The sequence below is a fragment of the Micromys minutus genome, assembly GCF_963924665.1.
Source record: "Micromys minutus genome assembly, chromosome: 11".
Lineage (NCBI taxonomy): Eukaryota > Metazoa > Chordata > Mammalia > Rodentia > Muridae > Micromys > Micromys minutus.
In genome coordinates this window covers 9611044-9634382 of record NC_137980.1, presented here as the reverse complement: position 1 = coordinate 9634382, position 23339 = coordinate 9611044, and the positions used below count along the sequence as shown (strand labels likewise).

General features: G+C 36.7%; 1 protein-coding gene across 1 annotated transcript in view; it reads right to left on the bottom strand.

Annotated features, from left to right (window-relative positions):
- Positions 1-2301: 2301 nt before the first annotated feature.
- Positions 2302-23339, bottom strand: part of LOC308427086 (3-hydroxyacyl-CoA dehydrogenase type-2-like) — a gene marked incomplete at both ends in the record, with an annotated part of 45222 nt that continues 24184 nt past the window's right edge. The window contains one exon of the mRNA XM_080925103.1: positions 2302-3087. Coding sequence (XP_080781229.1) covers positions 2302-3087 — 786 coding nt within the window. The remainder of the gene's footprint in view (positions 3088-23339) is intronic.

Genomic DNA, 23339 nt, shown 5'->3' with positions numbered 1-23339 from the left:
ATATATGACCCATGCACTTTAGTACATACTCACACACACACACACACACATATATATACATATATATATATACATATATATACATCATATATATAAATATATATATATATACATACAAAAACATGTGCATACACATCATGGCTGACATTATGGTATTAAATACAATTTAGAAGACATAACAATTCAGGGGAGACCTCTTTTCTCCTGTTCTCAGCATTCTTCATAGTTCTTTGTCTAAGGTTGACACCACACTATCTTTCACACTATATTCCCCATGTTTTATTGTCCACTGGTGTAGCTGTTATTCAGAACTTGTTTATGTAGCCATGTTAATGACATTTTATGGGACTAGCCTCTGTTAACATTTCTAGGTGATCAAATTTTACAGAACCTTTCCTGTTCTCATGTTCTTGCCATCCCCCCCCCCAACACTGTGATTCTTTATATTTAGGTATAGGAGTTGTGATTTACATTTATCAGCTGAAAGTAGACACCCCAAGCTGTCTAGAGATTTGGATTTGTTGTATTTTCTAAAATTGTCTCCATTAAAATAAGAAGGTTCTATGGAGGAAGAATATACTTATTTTTGAACATAAAGACAAATATTTAGAATTCAATATAGGACTGGGATTAGTTTAATAAAGTTCAATGTGGAGGTTCTTTTCCAAAATATATTACTCACTAACCCCAGGTGATTAGACTTCCAGTACTAAGAATGGTTTCCCTATTGTTGAGTGGTTCTTAAATGCAATTATAGAGCGATGGGTTCCTATCTCGGTTAATCTTATGTCAACTGGACACAAGCTCAAGTCTGTGTCCTTATGAGGGGTGTGAAGTATAAATAAAAACAGACCTGTATAAATGGGGCCACGAGTAAACCTGCAAGGCATTTACCTAATTAGTGATTAATCAGTGACTGCCCAGCCTACTGTGAATGGTGACACACCTGGGTGTTGGTCATGGGTTCAAAACAAAAAACAAAACACAAAAAACAAATAGAGCAAGCCATATTCAACAAGCTAGCATTTTTTCTTTTTTTAACTTTATTTTAAAAAACAAAGATAAAAGAAAAATTTAAACATTTTTACATAGATGTATACAAATACATTTTTGTCAATGCTTGGGTTTTTTTTTTTTTTTTTAAGGTTTGATACTCTGTACTCAGGTCTTCCTAGTTACAATGAGCAAAAAGTACATGTAAAACACGATGTAAACCGGAATTAGTCAAAATTTTCTTGGTGTGTAAGGATTGAGCATAATGTTTATTTTTTGTTTGTTTTGTTTTCTTTTTTTTTTTTCCTGAGCTTAACAAAGTCTGAGAGTTGTTACTGCGGCAGTCCAAGCCTCTGGGGTTAGCATCCCACTATCAGTGGTTGCATAATATGTCTGATCTTTTGTGACTGGATTATCTCACTCAGGATGATATTCTCTAGATGCATCCATTTTCTTAAGAATTAAGTTAAGTCATTGTTTCTGATTACTGAGTAGTACTCCATTGTGTAAATGTACCAAAATTTTTTATCCATTCATCTACTGAAGGACATCTGGGTTCTTTCAACCTTCTGACTATTATAAATAGAGCTACGATGAACATTGAGGTACATGTATCTTTGTTGTATATTGGAGTGTCACTGGGGTATATGCCCAGAAGTGGAATAGCTGGATCTTCAGGTAGTACTATGTCCAATTTTCTGAGGAATCGCCAGACTGATTTCCAGAGTGGTTGTATCAGTTTCAACCACACCAACAGTGGAGAAGTGTTCCTCTTTCTCCACAACCTCCCCAGCATCTTCTGGCAGCCTAGTTTTGGATCTTGGCCAATCTGACTGGTGTGAAGTGGAATCTCAGTGTTGTTTTGATTTGCATTTCCCTGATGGCTAAGAATGTCAAGCACTTTCTTAGATGTTTCTCAGCCATTTCATATTCCTCAATTGAGAACGCTTTGTATAGCTCTGTACCCCATTTTTAAATAGGGTTGTTTGATTCTCTGGTGTCTAGCTTTTTGAGTTCTTTAGTACTTTGGATATTAGGCCTCTATCTGATGTGGAGTTGGTAAAGATCTTTTCCCATTCTGTTGGCTGCCGTTTTGTTTTCTTCACAATTTCCTTAGCCTTACAGAAATTTGCAATCTCATTAAGTCCCATTTGTTAATCTTTGACCTTAGTGCTTAAGCCATTGGTGGTTTTTTTTTTTTTTTAGGTTTGAGAATTTATTAGGCACAGAGGGTGAGCAGAGTTACAAAGTGGCTGCTAGGTTTCCTTCAAACTGAAAAGGAGCTGGTGGTTTTCCTGCCTTGGCCCTTTAAGGCTGCATTCGAATGGCCCCATCAAGCCGGATGACTTCTCCATTCAAGAATGGGTTCTCGATTACAGTCTGCACCAGATGAGCGTATTCAGCAGGGTCACCTAGTCGGCTGGGAAAGGGTACCTGGCTGGCCAAGAAGTTGCGTACTTTGTCTGGCAGGGTCGTAATCAGTGGGGTGGCAAACAGACCTGGAGCAATAGTCACCACACAGATACCTATAGGAGCCAGATCTCGAGCAATGGGCAGTGTCATGCCCACTATGCCCCCTTTGGATGCAGAGTATGCAGCTTGCCCAACCTGGCCCTCAAAGGCAGCCACACTGGCAGTGTTAATGATAACTCCATACTGGCCTCCTTGGTCTGGTTCATTCTGGCCCATCTCACCAGCAACCAGGCAGATCACGTTGAAAGTGCCTATGAGATTCACATTGATAACCCGCTGGAAGTCCTCCAAGGTATGGACCTTGTTCTTCTTTTGGTGGTATGTCTTAATGGCCACTGCAATACCTGCACAGTTGACAGCCACATCTATAAGACCAAATTTTTCTTTTGCTAGAGTCAAAGCTGCTTGTACCTCCTTCTCAGAGGTCACATTTGCTGGGGTAAATATGCAGCTTTCTCCTAAGTTCTTGGCTTGGGCTTCACACTCTGAGTTAGGTACGTCCAGAAGTACAGTTGTGGCCCCTTGTCCCACCAGTCTTTTTGCTGTAGCCAGGCCAAGGCCGGAGGCTCCTCCAGTTATTACTGCGACCAGGCCCTTCACGCTCCGACAAGCCGCAGCCACCTTGTATTTTGTTCAGAAAATTTCATCCTGTGCCTATGTGTTCTAAGGTTTCCCCTACTTTCTCATCTAATAGTTTCAGTGTATCTGGTTTAATGTGGAGATCTTTGATCCACTTACACTTGAGCTTTGTACAAGGATATAAGAAAGGGTCTATTCTTATTCTTTTGCATGCTGAGTGCCAGTTGGACCAGCACCATTTGTTGAATAGGCTGTCCTTTTTCCATTAAATGTTTACAGCTCCTTTGTCAAAAATCAGGTGACTAGATATGTGAGGGCTCATTTCTGGATCTTCGATGCTATTCCATTGATCCATGTGCCTATTTCTGTACCAGTACCATGCAGTTTTCAGCACAGTTGCCTTGTAATATAGCTTGAGGTCAGGGATAGTGATTCCCGCAGATGTTTTCTTGTTCTTGAGGATGGATTTTGCTATTCTAGGTTTTTGTTATTCCAGATGAAATTGTGCATTGATCTTTCCAACTCAATGAAGAACTGAGTTGGAATTTTGATGAGGATTGCATTGATTCTGTAGATTGCTTTTGGTAGAATGGCCATTTATAAAATGTTGATCCTTCCAATCCATGGGCATGGGAGATCTTTCCATTTTCTGAGATCTTCCTAGATTTCCTTCTTTAGAGGTTTGAAGGTCTTGACATACAGGTCCTTTAATTGCTTAGTTAGAGTCACACCAAGGAATTTCATAGATTTTGTGATGATTGTGAAGGGTATCTATTCCCAAATTTCGTTCTCCACATGTTTATCCTTTGAATATAGGAAGGCTACTGATTTGTTTGAGTTAATTTTATATCCAGCCACTTTGCTGAACTTGTTTATCAGCTGTAGGAGTTCTCTGGTGGAATTTGTGGGTACACTTAAGTACACTATCTTGTTATCTTCAAAGAATGATGTTTTTACTTCTTCCTTTCTGATTTGTATCCCTTTGATTTCCTTTTCCTGTCTAATTGCTCCACCCCGGATTTCCAGTACTAAGTTGAATCGGTAGGGGGGGATTGGGAAAACTTTTCAAGTCCCTGATTTTAGTGGGATTGCATCAATTTGCTCACTGTTAAATTTGATGTTACCTGTTGATTTGCTGTATATTGCTTTTATTATGTTTAGGTATGGACCTTGGATTCCTGTTCTTTCCAGGACTTTTAACATGAAAGGGTTTTGGATTTTGTTAAATGCTTTTTCAGCATCTAGTGAGATGACCATGTGATTTTGTTCTTTGAGTTTGTTTATATGGTGGATTACATTGATGGATTTCCTTATATTAAAACAATCCCTATATCCTAGGGATGAAGCCTACTTTGTCATGGTGAATGATCGTTTTGATGTGTTCTTTGACTAGGTTTGCAAGGATTTTGTTGAGTATTTTTGCATCAATGTTCATAAGTGAGATTGTTCTGAAGTTCTCTTTCCTTGTAGGATCTTTGTGTGGTTTAGGAATGAGGGTTATTGTAGCCTCAAAAAATGAGTTAGGTAGTATTCCATCTGATTCTATTTGTGGAATAGTTTGAAGAGTATTGGTGTTATTTGTGCAATAAATGTTTGATAAAATTCTGCACTGAACCCGTCTGGACCTGGGCTTTTTTAGGTTGGGAGGCTTTTGATGACTTCTCCTATTTCTTTAGGTGTTATGGGATTATTTATATGGTTTACCTGGTCCTGGTTTTGCTTTAGGATCTTGTATCTGTCTAGGAATTTATCCATTTCCTCAGATTTTCCAACTTTGTGGAGTATAGGTTTTTGTAGTAGGGTCTGATGATTTCTTGAATTTCCTCACTTTCAGTTGTTATGTCCCCAATTTCCTTTCTGATTTTGTTAATTAGTATAGTCTCTCTTTGCCCTCTAGTTATTCTGGCTAATGATTTATCAATCGTGTTGATTTTCTCAAAGAACCAGCTCTTGGTTTTGTTGATTCTTTCAATGGTTCTTTTTTGTTTCTACATGATATATTTATGCCCTAAGTTTAATTATTTTTTGCCCTATACTCCTCTTGGGTGTATCTGCTTCCTTATGTTCTACAGCATCTAGCTGTGCTGTCAAGTTGCTGATGTATGCTCTCTCTAGTTTCTTTTTGGAAGTGCTCAGAGCTATGAGTTTTCCCCTCAGTATAGTTTTCATTGCATCCCATAGGTTTGGGTATGTTGTGTTTTCATTTTCATTGAATTCTAGAAAATCCTTAATTTCTTTCCTTATTTCTTCTTTGACCCTGCTATTATTTAACAGAGCATTTTTGAGTTTTCATGTCTATGTGTGCCTTTTTTGTTTTATTTGTTGTTGTTAAAGACCAGCCATAGACCATGGTGATCTGAGAGGATGCATGGGAGTATTTCAATCTTCTTATATTGATTGAGGGTTGCTCTGTGTCCAATTATGTGATCAATTTTCGAAAAGGTGCCATGGAGTGCTGAGAAGAAGGTATATTCTTTTACTTTAGGATGATATGTTCTGTAGATATCTTTTAATTCCAGTTGGTTCCTAGTCTCTGCTAGTTTTACAGTGTCCTTGTTCAGTTTCTGTTTCCATGATCTGTCCATTGGAGAGAGTAGGGTATTAAAGTCTCCCACTATTATTGTGTGGGGTGCAATGTATTTTTTGAGCTTTAGTAGGGTTTCTTTTATGAATGTGGGTGCTTATGTTAAGGACTAAGAGTTCCTCCTGCCAGATTTGCCCTGTAATGAGTAAAATGTGTCCTACTTTAACTTTTTTTGATAACTTTTGTTTGGAAATATGCTTTATTCGATATTAGAATAGCCACTCCAGCTTGTTCTTGGGGCTATTTGCTTGGAAGTTTTTTTCCCACCCTTTTACTCTGAGATAGTGTCTGTCTTTGTCTCTGAGATGAGTTTCCTGTATGCAGCAAAAGGCTGGATTTTGTTTATGTAACCAGTCTGATAGCCTCTGTCTCATTATTGGGGAGTTGAGTCCATTTATGTTAATAGATATCAAGGAATAGTGGTTGCTGTTTCCTGTATTATTGCTTTTGTAGGTTGAGTTGTGTCTGTGTCTCTTTCTTTTTTGGTTTTCTTGCTTAGGAGTTTTCTTGTTTTTACTAGGATGTAATTCCCCTCATTGTATTGGGTTTTCCACCTATACTTCCTTGTAGTGCTGGGTTTCTGGTCAGATATTGTGTAATTTAGATTTGTCTTGAAATATCTTCATCTCTCCATCTATGTTGATTGATAGTTTTGCTGGGTATAGCAGCTTGGGCTGGCACTTGTGCTCTCTTATACTCTGCATGATGTTTCACCAGGCTCTCTAGCTTTCATAGTCTCTGTTGAGAAATCAGGTGTGATTCTGATTGGTCTGCCTTTATATGTTACCTGACCTTTTCCCTTACTGCTTTTAGTATTCTTTCTTTGGTTTGTGTACTTGCTGTTTTGACTATTATGTGTCGGGAGAAATTTCTTTTCTGGTCCAACCTATTTAGAGTTCTGAAGTCTTCTTTTATGCTCGTGGTCATCTCATTCTTAAGTGTAGGGAAGTTTTCTTCTACAATTTTGTTGAAGATATATACTGTGCCTCTTAGTTGATATTCTTCTCCCTCTTCTATTCCTATTATCCTTAGGTGTGGTCTTCTCATTGTGTCCTGGATTTCCTGGACATTTTGGGTTAGGAGCTCTTTTGGTTTTTGCATCTTCTCTGCCTGATTGTCTATGTTTACAATGTAGTATTCGTTCCACTGAGATTCTCTCTTCCATCTCTTGTAGTCTATTGGAAATGCTTGCATCTGTGACTCCTGATTTCTTTTTTAGGTGTTCTACCTCTAGGGTTATCTCTTTTAGTGTTTTCTTTATTGTGTCTATTTCCGTTTCAAATTCCTTCTTCCATTCCTTCATCTCTTTGGTTCTGTTTTTCTCTAGTTCTTTGAGTGATTTTCTTGTTTCCTCTTTAAAAGGTTCTGATTCTTTTTGCTTTTCCTCCCGTTCTTGTTTAAGGATCTCTATCATCGTCTGAGGTAGGATTTTAGGTCTGTTTCTTCTTTTTCTGTAGTGTTTGGCATTCCAGTGTTTGCTGTGATGGGAGATCTGTGTACTGGTGTTGCCAGGTTGTCTTGGTTTCCTTGGGATATGCGCTTTTGCTTTCCTCTTGCCATCTTGTTTTCAGTGATATGTTTTTGCCTTTCTCTTGTACCTGGTCTGTGTCCCTAGATCTCCACAGTTCCAGGTGGCTGATGGTTCAAGCCCTGTTCTGGGCTCCAAAGCAGCCAGGTGGAAACAAAGTTCCCAATGCTGGTGTCCTGGTCCCTGGATCAGGCAGGGCAGGGGAATGCTTTCCGTGTGCACTTGACAGAGATCTCTCTGCCCCCTGGCTACTCAGATCAACTTCTCACTAGGCCTGTACCTTTGGGAACCTGATAACATTTTTCAATGCCCTCTGCATTAGCTTCTGTCTGCAGATTCCTTCCTGCCCTTGTTCTCTTTTCCCAACACTGACATTGTCCTTTGGGTTTGGTTAAACAATTGAGAATATTAATTTTTAAATTATTATTGAAATATATGCACTGGTTATAGTCATTATTGTGCTTATTTTCTTGTTATGTTCTCAGTAGTAATTTATTTTATTATATCTTTATTTTTCTTTCCATGGTCTCTCTCTTTTCTACACTTGTTCCACTATTCTCTCCAAAATAAATAATTCTTACTATATTTTATTTAGGATTGTTGATTGGATATAAATTTTTATGCCGTTTTTATGATAAAAAGAATTTTCCTCTTCCCCTTCCTCTTCCCCTTCCCCTTCCCCTTCTTCTTCTTCCTCTTCCTCTTTTTCTTCTTCTTCCTCTTCCTCTTCCTCTTCCTCCTCTTCCTCTTCCTCTTCCTCTTCCTCTTCCTCTTCCTCTTCCTCTTCTTCTTCTTCTTCTTCTTCTTCTTCTTCTTCTTCTTCTTTTCTTCTCCCCCCACAGAGTGTTCCTAAGTTGATTAATTAAAGTTGGATGCTATCTCAGAGACTTGCTTCTAGAACAGCTTCAGGAGTGGCTTCTAATCCCAGGTGGCCTGGGTTCATCCAGCCCTTCAGATGATTCCATTCAAGACTTCAGTTAAGCCCTGAACTTTCTCCACATACAGAAATTGCACACACACACATACACACACACCCACACACACACACACAATGCTACTGTTAGCATTTTCCCCTAATTTTATTGCCCTTCCCCACCCACCTCATGAAGACATTTGAGACTGTGTACTAATTATTTAGTTTATAATTTTTCTTTTCTACTTGAATATAAATATAAACTGATTAACTTAAAACTAGCTATATCACTGCTGAAAAAAGAGAGGTGAAGTTCTGTTATATCTTGAAAACAAGTGTAAAAAATGTTTTAAGATGCTATCTAAAATATTCATTTGAATATTAGGTGTTTTATGATTTAAATATTTAAAAAGTACTTTATTCCTTCAAAATAAAAGTTGCAATAAATGTGAAGTAACAATGCTTTTCTAAAACAACTGTCAGGATATAGATAGAAATGAATAAGTATTTATTTATGTACCTTATGAGAAAAGGCACTTTTGTTTTGCAAGTGTACTTAAGTACAATATAAAATTTAGCTTTTCAACATAGTTCATTCAAATTTATATATTTATTATATCTGAGTTTATAATTCAAATAAAGGCTTCTTCTATAACTAAATCAAGTTAATGATTTTTAGAAATGCTGAACACTCTTATGTGGTTATATAGGGTGAATTAGAAAAACATATAAAACTACACTGTCAATAATTCTCATCTTACAGTAAAAAAACAAAGTAAATACCTTTTAATGTACTTATATTTTCCCAAAGAAGTCTTTGTTATTGCTGACATAAATTTTAAAGCATGAATTTTTATGAAATAATTAAATTTATAAACATGTTTGAGAGCTGCAAATTACACAGTGCTGTAGAAATACTCTAGAATCTGACTCAGTTGTCCATGTAACAGGTACTTTAAGTTAGCTTTAATTGGCTTACATCACAAAATTGTGAGGAATTTTTTCCACAGACATATTTTCAAATTTGAATCTGCCATCAAATATTTAAAAATAATTAGTTTACCTTTGCTTAATATTTTTCAATTACTTTTTAAAAATATATTTTGATAAAATTGGACTACCAAAATTCTTATTATAGTGATTTATAACAAATTTTAAAAGATATTTTTAACTTTTCCACAAATTTTACTTGCAAAACTTACCATATTTTCTTCGTAGAATATTAAATTACTCTTAGCTCTCATTTTCATAAATTTACCTATACCAGTTAATAATTTTTGTGATGTATTGTAGAAATATTTAAGTCAGTGAGCCTTTGACCATTTAGTTCCCGGATAAAAGACATACAGAATTTATATTTATAATAAGCATTATTCATGTCTATTTTACAGCTGACTTGCAGTGTCTCATTTTGGTTACCCTTAATTTCAATTTTAATTAACTAATACATACCACATGACACCTTCTTCTATCTTTAATTTCCTTCTCTTTTTTTTTTCTTTTCACCTTGTGCTTCTCCTCAAAGCCTGAGAAAGCTAAACACTGCCTGTGTCTCTTCTGCCTAGCTATTGGCTGTCAGCATGTTTACTCACCAATCTCTGCAACTTGGGGGAAAGGGTGCAAAGCCACAGCATTATGTAGATCTACATGTGGTCTCTGGGAGCAATTGGTATTTAGGATAACAAAAGAACAAACCACAAGAGTGAAGTGCCTCTTAATCTCTTTCCCTGAGGAAGTGTCTCAGAATTTAGTGTTAAATATTTTTGTATAATAAAAATATGTTTAATATACTAAGAATTCCCTACCACCTTACTGTAAGTTATATATTGATGTAATTTATACATTAAATCAATGGGTCTATGTAGAAACATCCATATGTATTCAAAAAATACAAGATCAATTTATCCAAATAAAAATTCAAAAATAAATAAAAATACATTAAAACATGAACATCAAAATGCACATATGTATATTGTATACATCTGTGTATAATATTGTGTACACATGCATATATGATCATGTTTCAGTAATATAAAAACTACATATTAATAAAATCAGTGTGTTTAATATAATACCCAAGAAAAGGGTTTTTGCTACTGATTTAAATACTATATAAATTTTTCTTTTATATACTCTACAAATAAGACAATGAAATAAATATTCTCTGCTGAGAACTTCATATTATACAAGGCCCAGTACAGCAGGAAGCAATCTGTATTTACTAAGCCTTCCAGCATCATAAAAGGACAGAATGTGGATGCTTTACTGACTGTAGAGTTTACATTGCATTAATTCTAAAGGGCTATGTGGATTGCAATTGGACTATGTTCATAGTCATTCATTTTCATGTTTATCTATTTACCTACATCAAGCTTAGAAGCTTTAGGATGAGTAGTGATTTATATCTGATTGTCAAGTGGAAAAAATAATGTTACTCAGGAGTGTGTTTGTGTCCAGTTAGTGTTTAAGGCAGAATTATCTCTAGTTTTGTTTCAAATTTAAATATCTAAAAATTTCAGTAAATTTGTTGATTTCCTTAAGATGGTTTGTGTTAACTGACATCAGAAAACAACATTTTGATAAATATATAAATATAAGTATATGATCAAGGACAACAAGGATAGACATCTTTGCTATGTTCTAACTTTTCAAAAGATAAACAAAATCATTTTTCATTAACTATTTATGGGTTTAAGAAGCATTATATTTTCAGATGGGTATCTTTTAATAAAATATCCATAGGTATTTAGAAGTTATACTGTACTACTATGGTAATAAGAACAACTCTGTATTAGAACTGAACATAAGACTAATATTCTGAAGCTGCTAGAGGGAACTACAGAGAGTCACCTTTAACTTAGAAGCACTAGTAAAGAATTTTGAAATAAGAATGATGGTACAGGAATAAGAACAACAATCTGCAAATGATATGCTATGAAATTAAAATTTCCATGTATGAGAAACTGTGATGTGAGTCAATAAATACATAATCCCTACGATGAGAAAAAGGAAATCTTTGCTGGCTACTCATTTGGCAGAGTATTAGTGCCTAGAATATGCAAGAAACAACAAAAACAAATATAAACTTTAAAACCAACTCCCTGAAATCTCACTCAATATTAAGAAAATAAGCAAACTGAAAAGAAAATACTTAAGAAAAGATATACAAATGACTATTGAAAAATGTTTTAGAACCTGGTCAGCATTTAGTCAGAAGGAAATGCAGATTGAAACCACTTTAGATTCCATTTCAGATTAATCATAATAAAAACTGCATGGTACTGGTAATAAGACAGGCAGGTAGATCAATGGAATAAAATCAAAGACCCAGAAATGAACCCACTCACCTATGGTCACTTAATCTTTGACAGATGAGCTAAAAACATTCAATGGAAAAAGGACAGCCTCTTCAACAAATGATGTTGTTTCAACTGGCAGTCAGCATGCAAAAGAATGCAAATCAATCCCTTCTTATCTACTTGTACAAAGCTCAAGTCCAAGTGGATCAAAGACCTCCACATATAACCAGGTACAATGAAACTAATAGAACATAAATTGGGGAAGAGCTTAGAACACATAAGCACAGGGGGAAATTTCCAGATCAGAACACCTATGGCTTATGCTCTAAGATCAAGAATCAACAAATGGGACCTCATAAAATTGCAATGCTTCTGTAAGGCAAAGGACACTGCCAAAAAGAGAGAATTGCAATGTCCAGATTTAGAAAAGATCTTTACCAATCCTACGTCTGATAGACGGATAATATCCAATAAATATAAAGAACTCAAGAAGTTAGATTCCAGAGAATCAAATAATTCTACTAAAAATGGGTTACAGACCTAAACAAAGAATTCACAACTGAGGAATACCAAACGATTGAAAAGTACCTAAAGAAATGTGAAACATCCCTAGTCAGGGAAATACAAATCAAAACAACCCTGAGATTCCACCTCATATCATTCAGAATGACTAAGTTCAAAAGCTCAGTTAACAGCAATTGCTAGCAAGAATCTGGAGATAAAGGAACATTCCTCCATTGTTCGTGTGATTGTAAACTGGTACAACCACTCTGGATACCAGTCTGGAGGTTCCCCAGAAAATTGGACATAGTACTACATGAAGACCCAGCTACACCACCCTGGGAAATATACCCAAAAGTCACTCCAACATATACCCAAATGTCGCTCCAACATATAATAATGACACATGTTCCATCATGTTCATAGCAGCCTTATTTATAATAGTCAGAAGCTGGAAGGAACCCAGATGTTCCTCAACAGAAGAATGGATACAGAAAATGTGGTGCATTTATACAACAAACCATTAGAAATGATGTCTTTATGAAATGCCAAGCAAATGGATGGAACTTGAGGCTATCATCCTGAGTGAGGTAACCCAGTTACAAAAGAACACTCATGTATGTACTCTGAGAATAGGATAATAGCCCCATAGAGCTCTGAATACCCATGAAAAATTTCACAAACCTTATGAAGGTCAAAAAGAAGTATGGCCATAATGTGGATGCCTCACTCTTTTGTAGAAGGGAGAATAAAACACCCATGGGAGGAAATACGGGGATATAAAGAGGAGCAGGAATTGAAGAAAAGATCACTCAGAGGCTGCCTCATCTGGGGATTCACCCTATATGCAGCCACAAAATCCAAGCACCATTGCTCATGCCAAGAAGTGCTTACTGACAGGAGTCTGATATAGATGTCTCCTTGGAGGTTAGCAGCTAAGCTTCAGACAAAAAATGGGGACCCCAATGAAGGAGATAGAGAAAGAAATGGAGGAGCCTAAAGGGTTTGCAACCCATGGGAAGAACATTATCAGCCAACAAAACTCCCCAAAGCTCCCAGGGAATAAACACCAACCAATGAGTACACATGGAGAGACCCATAGCTCCAGTTGCATATGTAGCAGAGAATAGCATTTTCTGGCATCAGTGGAGGAAGATACCTCTGGTCCAGTGAAGGCAGATTTTCACAGTGCAGGGGAATTCCAAGGCACTGAGGTGGAGAAGGTGGTTGGGACAAAGCACACCTTCATGGAAGCAAAGGGATTGGGAGGGCAGATGGAAGTGGGGGGGGATAATATTTGTAATGTAAATACAGAGAATATCCAATTAAGAAAGAAATATTATATTGACATATTTAAAAAAATAAAAAAAAAAGATTCCATTTCATCCACATTTATCCTATAATAGCCATCACTAGATTTAAAAAGGACAGAAAACATTGGCATGGATTTGGTGAAAAACAAACTCTTATACTGTCTTGGTGGGACTGTAAACTCATGCAGTTAACATGGACCAGCAGCTACTTCAACAGTGTGAGAGATGTAGGGAAAGTATAGGGGTGCGACAGATAATGAGACATTAAAGAAAATAGAAAGTTGGCATCAGAAAAATCTTGCAAAAGCTGTCTGCTATTCCAAGCAAATTCACTCAGAGTATAACATCTTGTACAGAGTTTCAGGGTTATAAATGGAAAAGTCAGAAGAAAACTATCAAAGTAGAACAACATAAAACAAAGTGTAATCACACAATCTTGTACAAGGCAACCCAGTATATTTTATGGGTACACAGACAGAGCACACGAAATCATCAGGACTTATAAACAAGGTACTTTACAAGAGAAAGGTCAGTTTTGTTAGGATAATCATAAGCCACAGTTAGCCTAATTTGATGGCCTTAAAAGCATGTTCCTACTTTTAGAAATGACACCCCATTTCTTCTCTGTATATTAGGACCACAGGGAAAGATTTGGACCAGCCTTGCTCTCAACAGCAGCCATTTTCAAATTCATTGTGGAAATTTCTTGAAACAAAAAAAATTACAAATAAAACTGCCATATGATACAGTTATGTATATGCCATTCCTGGGTATGTACAGAGAGGGTTTTATGAAGTACGAAAATGAGACTTACATATTCATTTGATTTTCTTCATTTCACAAAAGCTAATAGAATCTACTTAGCCTTTTTTTTTATTCAATAGATGAAAGCATAAGAAAAAAGTAACACCGTGTTTACAATGTTATTTTACCCACGTTAAGGAAAAGTGAAATGTGTAGATCAAGGGATGGAACCCTACAAAGTCAAATATTATACACTCTTTCTCATATGGGTACTAGATTCAATGTTTTTGTTCTGTTTCTTTAACTTAGAGTACAAGTGAAAACCAGAAAGATAAAATCCTGACCCTCTTTGAAGGGATATATTAGGGGGAAAGGCAGTCCACTGACAAGTAAGGTACATTCAGAATAAAACATTTCAAAATGTTTCAAGAGATGTAAGCAAAAATAGGTGGACAACGTTGATCCACAATACAAGCATTGTTAAATAAAAATCAAAATACAAGTCATAAGATATGCGGTCCCTCCTACTAGCTGTCTGTAAATGCTGATTCTTCTCCTAACTGACCGTGATAAAGATTTAGAAATCTCAGCACCTTTTCCATCATCACCTTCCTGTCCACTGCCATGCTTCCTGCCATGATGATAATGGGCTGAACAACTGACCCCGTAAACCAGTTCCAATTAAATGTTATCTCTTATAAGAGTTTCCTTGTTCATGATGTCTCTTCTAAGCAATGGAAACCATAACCAAGACAACGACCCTATTGCTTTAGATACCACAAACTTTGGCTGAAGCCATATATAATCATATTTCGTTATGTAACTTTGAAATTCTTAAGAAGAAAGGAAAAATAAGGAATATATAATTTTATTATTTAAAATACTAATCTCAACAAATATCTAAATGAATTTGTATACCACCAAGTAACCCATGTTTATCTCTATTATAAACTCTTTTCTGCTAGATTTTTATAACTCTTTATGAATAAGGAATATGAGAGTGATGATTTGTGTGTGTGTGTGTGTGTGTGTGTGTGTGTGTGTGTGTGTTTTCTATTTACACAGTACCCTCTCCCTCTTTCTTGGGGCCTCATTGTTCTCTGAACCCTCTAACAACACTGCCCCTCTCAGAATCTATCAGGAACAGATCTGTGGGCCACTGGGCAGCTGATCCTCCCCATACCTAAAATGAAAGAGGGAAACTCTGAGGAGGGGAACACACAAAGGGCTGGTGGCAGCTGCTACACTATTTCTAATAGCTTACAATTGAAAGAAACTTAGAGATAAATGATAACAAAGCTACACTCTTAGAACCACAGAGAGTAGGTATAGAAAGGGACTAGAGGGAACAAATAGAACTTGTGTTTAGCAAAGGAAGAGATAGCTGTGGATGGTGGTGGTGACTGGCATGGGAGGATCAATGAAGAAGGGAAGAGAGATTGTAGGAAGAAATACATGGAGAAACAACTAATATCAAGGGAGGAAATCTACCACAGCATAATTTATAGACATAGAAACAGATAGGAAGAGAGGATCCGAATGAGATCACCACGTAATGGGTAGACAGAGCCCCGGGTAGAGATCTTTTTTTACCAAATGAAAATACCTTGCAACAAAATGAAGCTCCTAATACTGGAATTGGCTTATTTCCAGTTGAACTGTTTACCAAAGTGAACGACAGGAATCACCAAACTACCCAGAGTATTGCCAAGAATGTAAGTTGGTCTTGACATACTGACCACAAGGTATCACTGCTGAAGACAACACACACACAAGCTCGGTAAATAAGGAGATTTAATTTGGTGCCTATATTGAGTCTTTACGCTTATGTTCCAGGATCTTTGGTACACAATGATACTCTGCATGCTCTCAAAAGGGAAACATAAACACCAAGCTAACTGCAGCTCCATTATATGTAATGAAATGCTGACTGTAATATATAAGCCAACGATGGCCCAAATATTGTGGGAGTAACCAATAAATGACTGATGTCTTTTATTTAAGTCACACTATTGATAATGCTTTGGTTATCACAAACATGAGATTAAATATCCCATGCACTTAGGGTAAAACTGAATACCACTATTTGAAAAATAGAAACAAATTGGTAATAAATGACTCCTAACAACATTCCGCTATACTCATAGGCAAGTTCCTTGTTCAGCTATTATGAGAGAATCTTGCTCCTACACCAAGATGGGAACAAATTTAGAAACATAGAGCAGATTTTATGCACTGGATAAAAGATCTTGCAACACTCATTCCTACGTGGGATATCTCCATCATAATACCTCCTCTTTCCCAGATCTCAAAAAACCCCACAGAAGAAAAGATAAAAAGAATATAAAAGTCAGAGTGGATAAAGGGCACACACACACACACACACACACACACACACACACACACACACACACAAACCCTAAAACAAAACAAACAAATAACAACAACAAGAAATGACCAAGGCCTCCTAAATCCATATTAGCAAAGCTCATATAAACTCAGGGTCTGAGGCAGATACAACACCTCCACATGGTCCTGTATTATGACTTCCAGTTCAGTGTTTTAATGGGATCCATGAGTACACGTGAGTGGGTCTCTGATTCCTTTTGCTTCACTTAGATGTTTTTTTTTTTCTTTCTCTTAGATTGTCTTACCCAACTTTGATGTGATATTTGGTTTTATCTCATTATATTTACTTCAATAAATATTTTTGAAAATGAATCAATAAATGAATGAATGAAAACATAGGCATTGCAGTAATGTTTTCAATTCCCACAGACTCTACATCTAGATTTGTCCTATTTCAGTTAGCACACCACTCAAATTAAAACATAATATCTATTAGGGAAATATTATTGTGAAAATAATCATGTAAAGATGGCCTTTACATTATTCACATTCAGATTTCTGTGCTGGCAGAGAGTTAAGTGTGGCTGTACTTTAGTATTATTATTCCCTAGGCCACATCATGCTTTGTAAATACTCCTCTCACCTTCTGGAAGTTGCAATAAAAGTTTGACGGCTTATAGCAGAGGATGAGAGAATAACTGGGACTTCAGCAAAGATAGAAACTGTGGGAAAGAGTCAGGCATGGAGAATTTTACCAGTAGACAAAGAGAAAGAAGAAGACAGTGACTTCAGGGGAAGTAACTGATGAGACACATGACAGTACTTAGATTAGAATAAACAAGTTAATTAAATTATATAAGCTATTTGGGACAAGCCTAGTTATAAGGCCTGGGCATTACTGAATAAATATAAGGCTGTGTATATTCATTCCAGAACTGGTGGTCACAAAGAACTTCCTGATATAAATACCTAAGACAAGTAGTATATTCATAAAATTCTATTTCTGGAACTGGAGTACATCCAGGTGTATCATCTGTCATTACTGGTTTATAGTCATTAGTCAAAGAAGACTTCCTGCCTTTTCATAAACATAATAGCCACAAGACTAGGCTATCTCAAAATCTGAGATTATGATTTGCACTGGAGAAACAGCTCAGCTAATATATGGCACCTACTGTTGGGATTCTGTAAACCCCACCCCTCAGTTAACTGGCAGTAGTCAGGTTTGCTCTGTCCCAGTGACCTGACACTATAAAAGGGACTGCTTGCCCCTTCCTCTCTCTCTTGTCTCTTGCCTCTCTAGGCCTCTTGCTCTCTTGCAGCCTCACTCTCCCACCCCTACTGCTCCTCTTCCCCTTCCCTTCCCTTCTCTCCCTCCACATGCTCATGGACAGCCTCTACTCCTCTCTCTCTCTCTCTCTCTCTCTCTCTCTCTCTCTCTCTCTCTCTCTCTCTCTCTCTCTCTCTCTCTCTCCCTCTACTACCCTCTTGATTCTCCCATGACCTGAATAAACTCTATTCTGTACTATACTGTTGTGGGGCTGGTCCCTCAGGGGGAAGGGATTCCCAACATGGGCCCCTCAGAGGCATCTCCCTTGCCCACAGGTCTCACCACACCTCCATGGGCCATATGCCTCCACTCTCGCCATCCTTCCCTTAACATTGGTCCCGAAACCCGGGACGTCTTTTTACAACACTGGTGCCCGGTGATTTCTTTCAGTGACTTTTCCTTTCAGTGGTGCCCCGTCATCTTTTCTTTCACCAACTATCACAGTGAGCTAATTTTCCAATTCTGTTGCAAGTCAAAATCAAAACAATAAACAAACAAAAAGAAAAACAAACAAAAAACAATAAAACACAAAACAAAACCAAAAAAAAAAAAAAAGTTTTTTTTGTTTTTTTCTGGTCCAAATGCTTCATTTATACCAGATCTGGGTAGTACAGGTTTTAGGACAGTCCTAATACCAAGTTTCCCTAACCTGGCAATAAGTTGTATACTAAATTTCCATAGTTTTTAAGGGAGTGGGGTTTTGCTTCATTCTATATTATTTAAGTTTGGGGTAGTGTTTATAAAAACTATCTCATGGTTGCTTAAACATATGATAGGGTGCCTGAATCTAATAGCATGAATAACCTTCATGATTTCACAATCACAGAGAGACCCATCTGAATCTCTAAATGATCACTTCATGTGATTGATGTCTTGGGCCCTGTCTTGTACAAGGGCAAGCATCAAGATCTTTCAAGTCGCAGTGCACCAGTAAAAATGTGTTATTATGAGAAATAAAAAAAAACCTAGATGAGTCATTCCTTGGTCATCAAGTTAGATTATAAACTGTATAACATCTATGTCCAACTTCATGGATTTATACAATGTTAAGAGAAGGTAGGCATGAATCCAAAGATAATGATATGCATTGGTTATTTCAAGGGGAAAAAGATATGTGACAAGGTATGGCAGTATGTTTGGTGATATCTGAACATGGAGTGGGTGTGGGGCCAAGGATTGCAATATGGATGCTGACATCAGAATCCAACATGGGTGGGGCATTGGATGATAATCTCAGTCTCTGCTACCAGATGAAAGATCCCTGGCAGATGCTGGGAATAGTGGAGAACAGTGGTTCTCAGCCTTTCTAAAGCTAAAAACCTGGAATAAATTTCTTCATGTTGTAGTGACACCAACCATAAAATCATTTTCGATCCCATTTTCCAATCTCCAACCCAAATAAGCCTGTGCAAGGAAAACACAACTTATTTATGTAAATACAAGCTGTGCGCCTAGACTGGGCAGATCTATCCTTACACTACTGTAAACACCTTCTCTGAAGGTGAATTCCCTTCCTTAGTTTTCCTTCTATTTCCTTTTCTGCTTTCTCTCTCTCCTTCCTCTCCTCATCTCCCCTCCTATCTCCACCTCTCCCCAAAACCTTATAGCTCCACTTTCCCTTCCACTGCCCAATCACCAGCTCTAACATTTATTTTTACAAATTACAATGGGGAGGTTTATGTGAAGTCACCAGAGTATGTGTCTCACTCCACAACAGAGGCAGCCCTCTTGGAGAAGCAGAATTTGCATTAAAATACAAACAGCTCTGTAAATATCTATTAATTCCAGTAGGTTCATAGTCTCTGCTACTTTTACAGTGTCCTTGTTCAGTTTCTGTTTCCATGATCTGTCTATTGGTGAAAGTGGGGTATTAAAGTCTCCCACTATTATTGTGTGGGGTGAAATGTATTTTTTGAGCTTTATTAGGGTTTCTTTTATGAATAAGGGTGCTTTTGTATTTGGAGTATATATGTTAAGGATTGAGAATTCATCCTGACATATTTTCCCTGTAATGTGTAGAAAGTGTCCTTCCTTATCTTTTTGATAACTTTCGGTTGGAAATATTACTTTATTCGATATTAGAATAGCCACCCCAGCTTGCTTCATGGGGCCGTTTGTTTGGAAGTTTTCTTCCCAACCTTTTACTCTGAGATAGTACCTGTCTTTTTCTCTGAGATGAGTTTCCTATATGCAGAAAATGCTGGATTTTGTTTATGTATCCAGTTTGATAGCCTACATCTTTTTATTGGGGAGTTGAGTCCATGTATGTTAATAGATATCAAGGAATAGTGGATGCTATTTCCTGCTATTATTGCTTTTGTAGGTTGAATTGTGTCTGTGTCTCTTTCTTATTTTAGTTTTCTTGCTTAGGAATTTTCTTGTTTTTACTAGGATATAGTTCCCCTCATTGTATTGAACAAAATCACATGGTCATCTCCCTAGATGCTGAGAAAGCATTTGACAAAATTCAACACCACTTCATGTTAAAAGTCCTGGAAAGAACAGGAATCCAAGGCCCATACCTAAACATAATAAAAGCAATATACAGCAACCAACAGCCAACATCAATCTTAACGGTGGGAAACTTGAAGCAATCCCACTAAAATCAGTGACTCGACAAGGCTGCCCACTCTTCCCCTACCTATTCAACATAGTACTGGAAGTCCTGGCTGGAGCAATTAGACAGCAAAAGGAGATCAAGGGGATACAAATCGGAAAGGAAGAAGTAAAAACATCACTCTTTACAGATGTCATGATAGTGTACTTAAGTGACCCCCACAAATTCCACCAGAGAACTCCTACAGCTGAAAAACAAGTTCAGCAAAGTGGCTGAATATAAGATTAACTCAAACAAATCTGTAGCCTTCCTATATTCAAAGGACAAACATGTGGAGAAAGAAATTAGGGAAGAGATATTCTTCACAATAGTCACAACAACTATGAAATACCTTGGTGTGACTCTAACTAACCAAGTGAAGGAACCGTATGTCAAGAACTTCAAACCTCTAAAGAAGGAAATTGAGGAAGACCTCAGAAAATGGAAAGATCTCCCATGCTCATGGATTGGAAGAATCAAAATTTTAAAAATGGCCATCTTACCAAAAGCAATCTACAGATTCAATGCAATCCCCATCAGAATTCCAACACAGTTCTTCATTGAGTTGGAAAGAGCAATGGGCAATTTCATCTGGTATAACAAAAGACCTAGAATAGGGAAATCCATCCTCAACAACAAGAAAACATCTGCTGAAATCACTATCCCTGACCTCAAGCTATATTACAAAAAAAAAAAAACAAAAAAACAAAAACAAATTAACTCTTTTGAGAGTGGAATTCCCAGGCATTGCATCATCAAGAGCTTGCATGCCAGTCCTTAGCCTAAGAGTGTCAGTAGCCTGGGGAAGGAAAGGGGCGCACCAGGAGCTCTGCATTCTTTAAGTGCCAAATAAAAAATAAAAATCACACATCTGCTCTATGGTAATGGAGAATATGTATGCACTTGTGTTTTTACCAGACACCATAAATATATCACTTTCAAAGAGCTGAGAAACCCCAGTTCAGTCTAGACAAGTCCAAGGTAGTGCAAGCAGGTAAGGCTATTTAGGAAATCCTGGAAGTGTGGTCTCCCAGCTTAAATCTAGAGTTAACAGGCACAGACAGGTGTGTCTCTGACTGTGGAAGCCATTCCATTTGGATGTAATTTTGTGTATTTTACATGGTTGGCTGGAAATGGAATGGGTCAATTCTGTGTTTAATGGGAACATTCATTATTATTGACTAGGTACTACATCCAAGTTCTTGGCAGTGCCAGACTGTTAGGATCTTGTTGCTCTGATGTTGTTCTATACTCTGCTGATCCGGGGAGACCTCCGTGAAGAACAGACTTCAAGAGCTGATGTAATCCTTTGAATGAAAATGGCTCTCATAGGTTCACAGTGAGTAGCACTATTGGGAAGTTTGGACTTTTTGAATTGATGTGATCTTATTGGAGCAAGTGCATCACTGGGGCTATGCTTTTGATATTGCAGAAAACTCTAGCCAAGCTCAGTGGGTCACTCTCTCTTCCTCCTGCCTGATAATCAAGATGTGGAGCTCTCAATAACCTCATCAGAACCATATTTGTCTGTGTGATGCCATGTTACCTGACACAATGAGAATGCATTAAATCTCTGAAATATATATAAAAATAAAATAAAATAATAAAAAAGGACAGTAACCTAGCATGACACTTAATGTCAACTTCTGAGTTCATGAATATGCCCATTATCGTGCACATTCATATGTATATGCACAAACACACACATACACACACACACACACACACACACACACACACATACACACACACATATACACTATCTAAATAATGCTCTTTTGAGGAAAATTTAAGAATTCTATATTACCTAAGGCTTCAGTTGAATGAATTATTAGTATATCTATAACATAATAGTTTGGAAAATATTTCTTAATTTACTTTATTTAGTTAGTGACTTTTATTTCTTCAAGAAATAGAATCCTCATTTTATGGCACTACAGGCACTCCTGCAGTTCTTCTAGCGAAGCTCCTTAAGAGAAAAAAATATCTCTTCATACAGAGAAGCACATGCTATTTCTAGTAATTGGACTACAAAGCAAACATGATACTATTAAAAGCAGGACCAAGTACACTTAAACCACAAATCAGATTTCTATTTCAAAAGTTAATGAAAAGCCATACAGATAAATCACATAAGTATATTCAAGAAAAACTAATCCTTTTAATGTCCTAGATGGACCATTCTGTTTGAATTAAAGAAATAAGCAAGATGCCCAAAGACAACTTTGCCACTTGCTTTAAGGAGTTCTGAGGTTTATTTCAGCCTAAAGATATTGCAAGTAACTTGGCTTTGTGAGCAATCTTCCTATATAAAGGAATAAATTTCAGAGGTTACTTCTGGCTTTTATTTCTAATCAGATGCATTGCCTGTTGCTTTCCAGTGATTCAAATAATAAGAAGAAAGATTATGCTCATTTATCTTCCTAATGACATTTGCCTTCTGGGCCATACCCTGCATCTCTAAGTTGATTTTTTTCAAATAGCAAACAATTCAATATGGAAGTGACCTTTCTAAAGGAATATTCCTATGCAAGATAAGTTGTGAGATATTAATTTCTGATATCTCACTATATCTTTATGATTTCTAGCTTTCTCTGCTGTTTGCCTTCTGAAAGATGTGCAATACATTTCAAGATTTTTACTCTTAAGTAAGATTTACTGATGCCAATTGAAAAGAATAGATTTTTTTTTGAAGTAAAGAAAAGCCAGTGAGAATAAGGAAGAAGCGAACAATACATATGGGAAGAAATTCTTTCATCATATTAATAAATATTAGTATAGATGATAACCATGCCATACTTCATGCCTTAAGCAATAGAGAATTAAGAAGTGTATGTAAAGATATTTTTCCACTGAGGTAGAATGGAGTAGTGTGGACTTGCAAGAAAAGCTTACAAGTTTCATGATAGATATAACAGATGTAAGTATAAATCTTCAGAGATAAAGAATTCTAATTGGCTATAGCTATATATCGATGTGTAAAATGTGTATATGTGCAAAAGGCAGACATGAACTGAATATTGTGTGTGGATGAAATAACTTTATAAAATATATCATCAATGTCTCCAGAAGTTTAATCACTCTAGTACACAAGATAAAATACACATTGAAAATCTAAAGGTCATTCCTTTATTAAT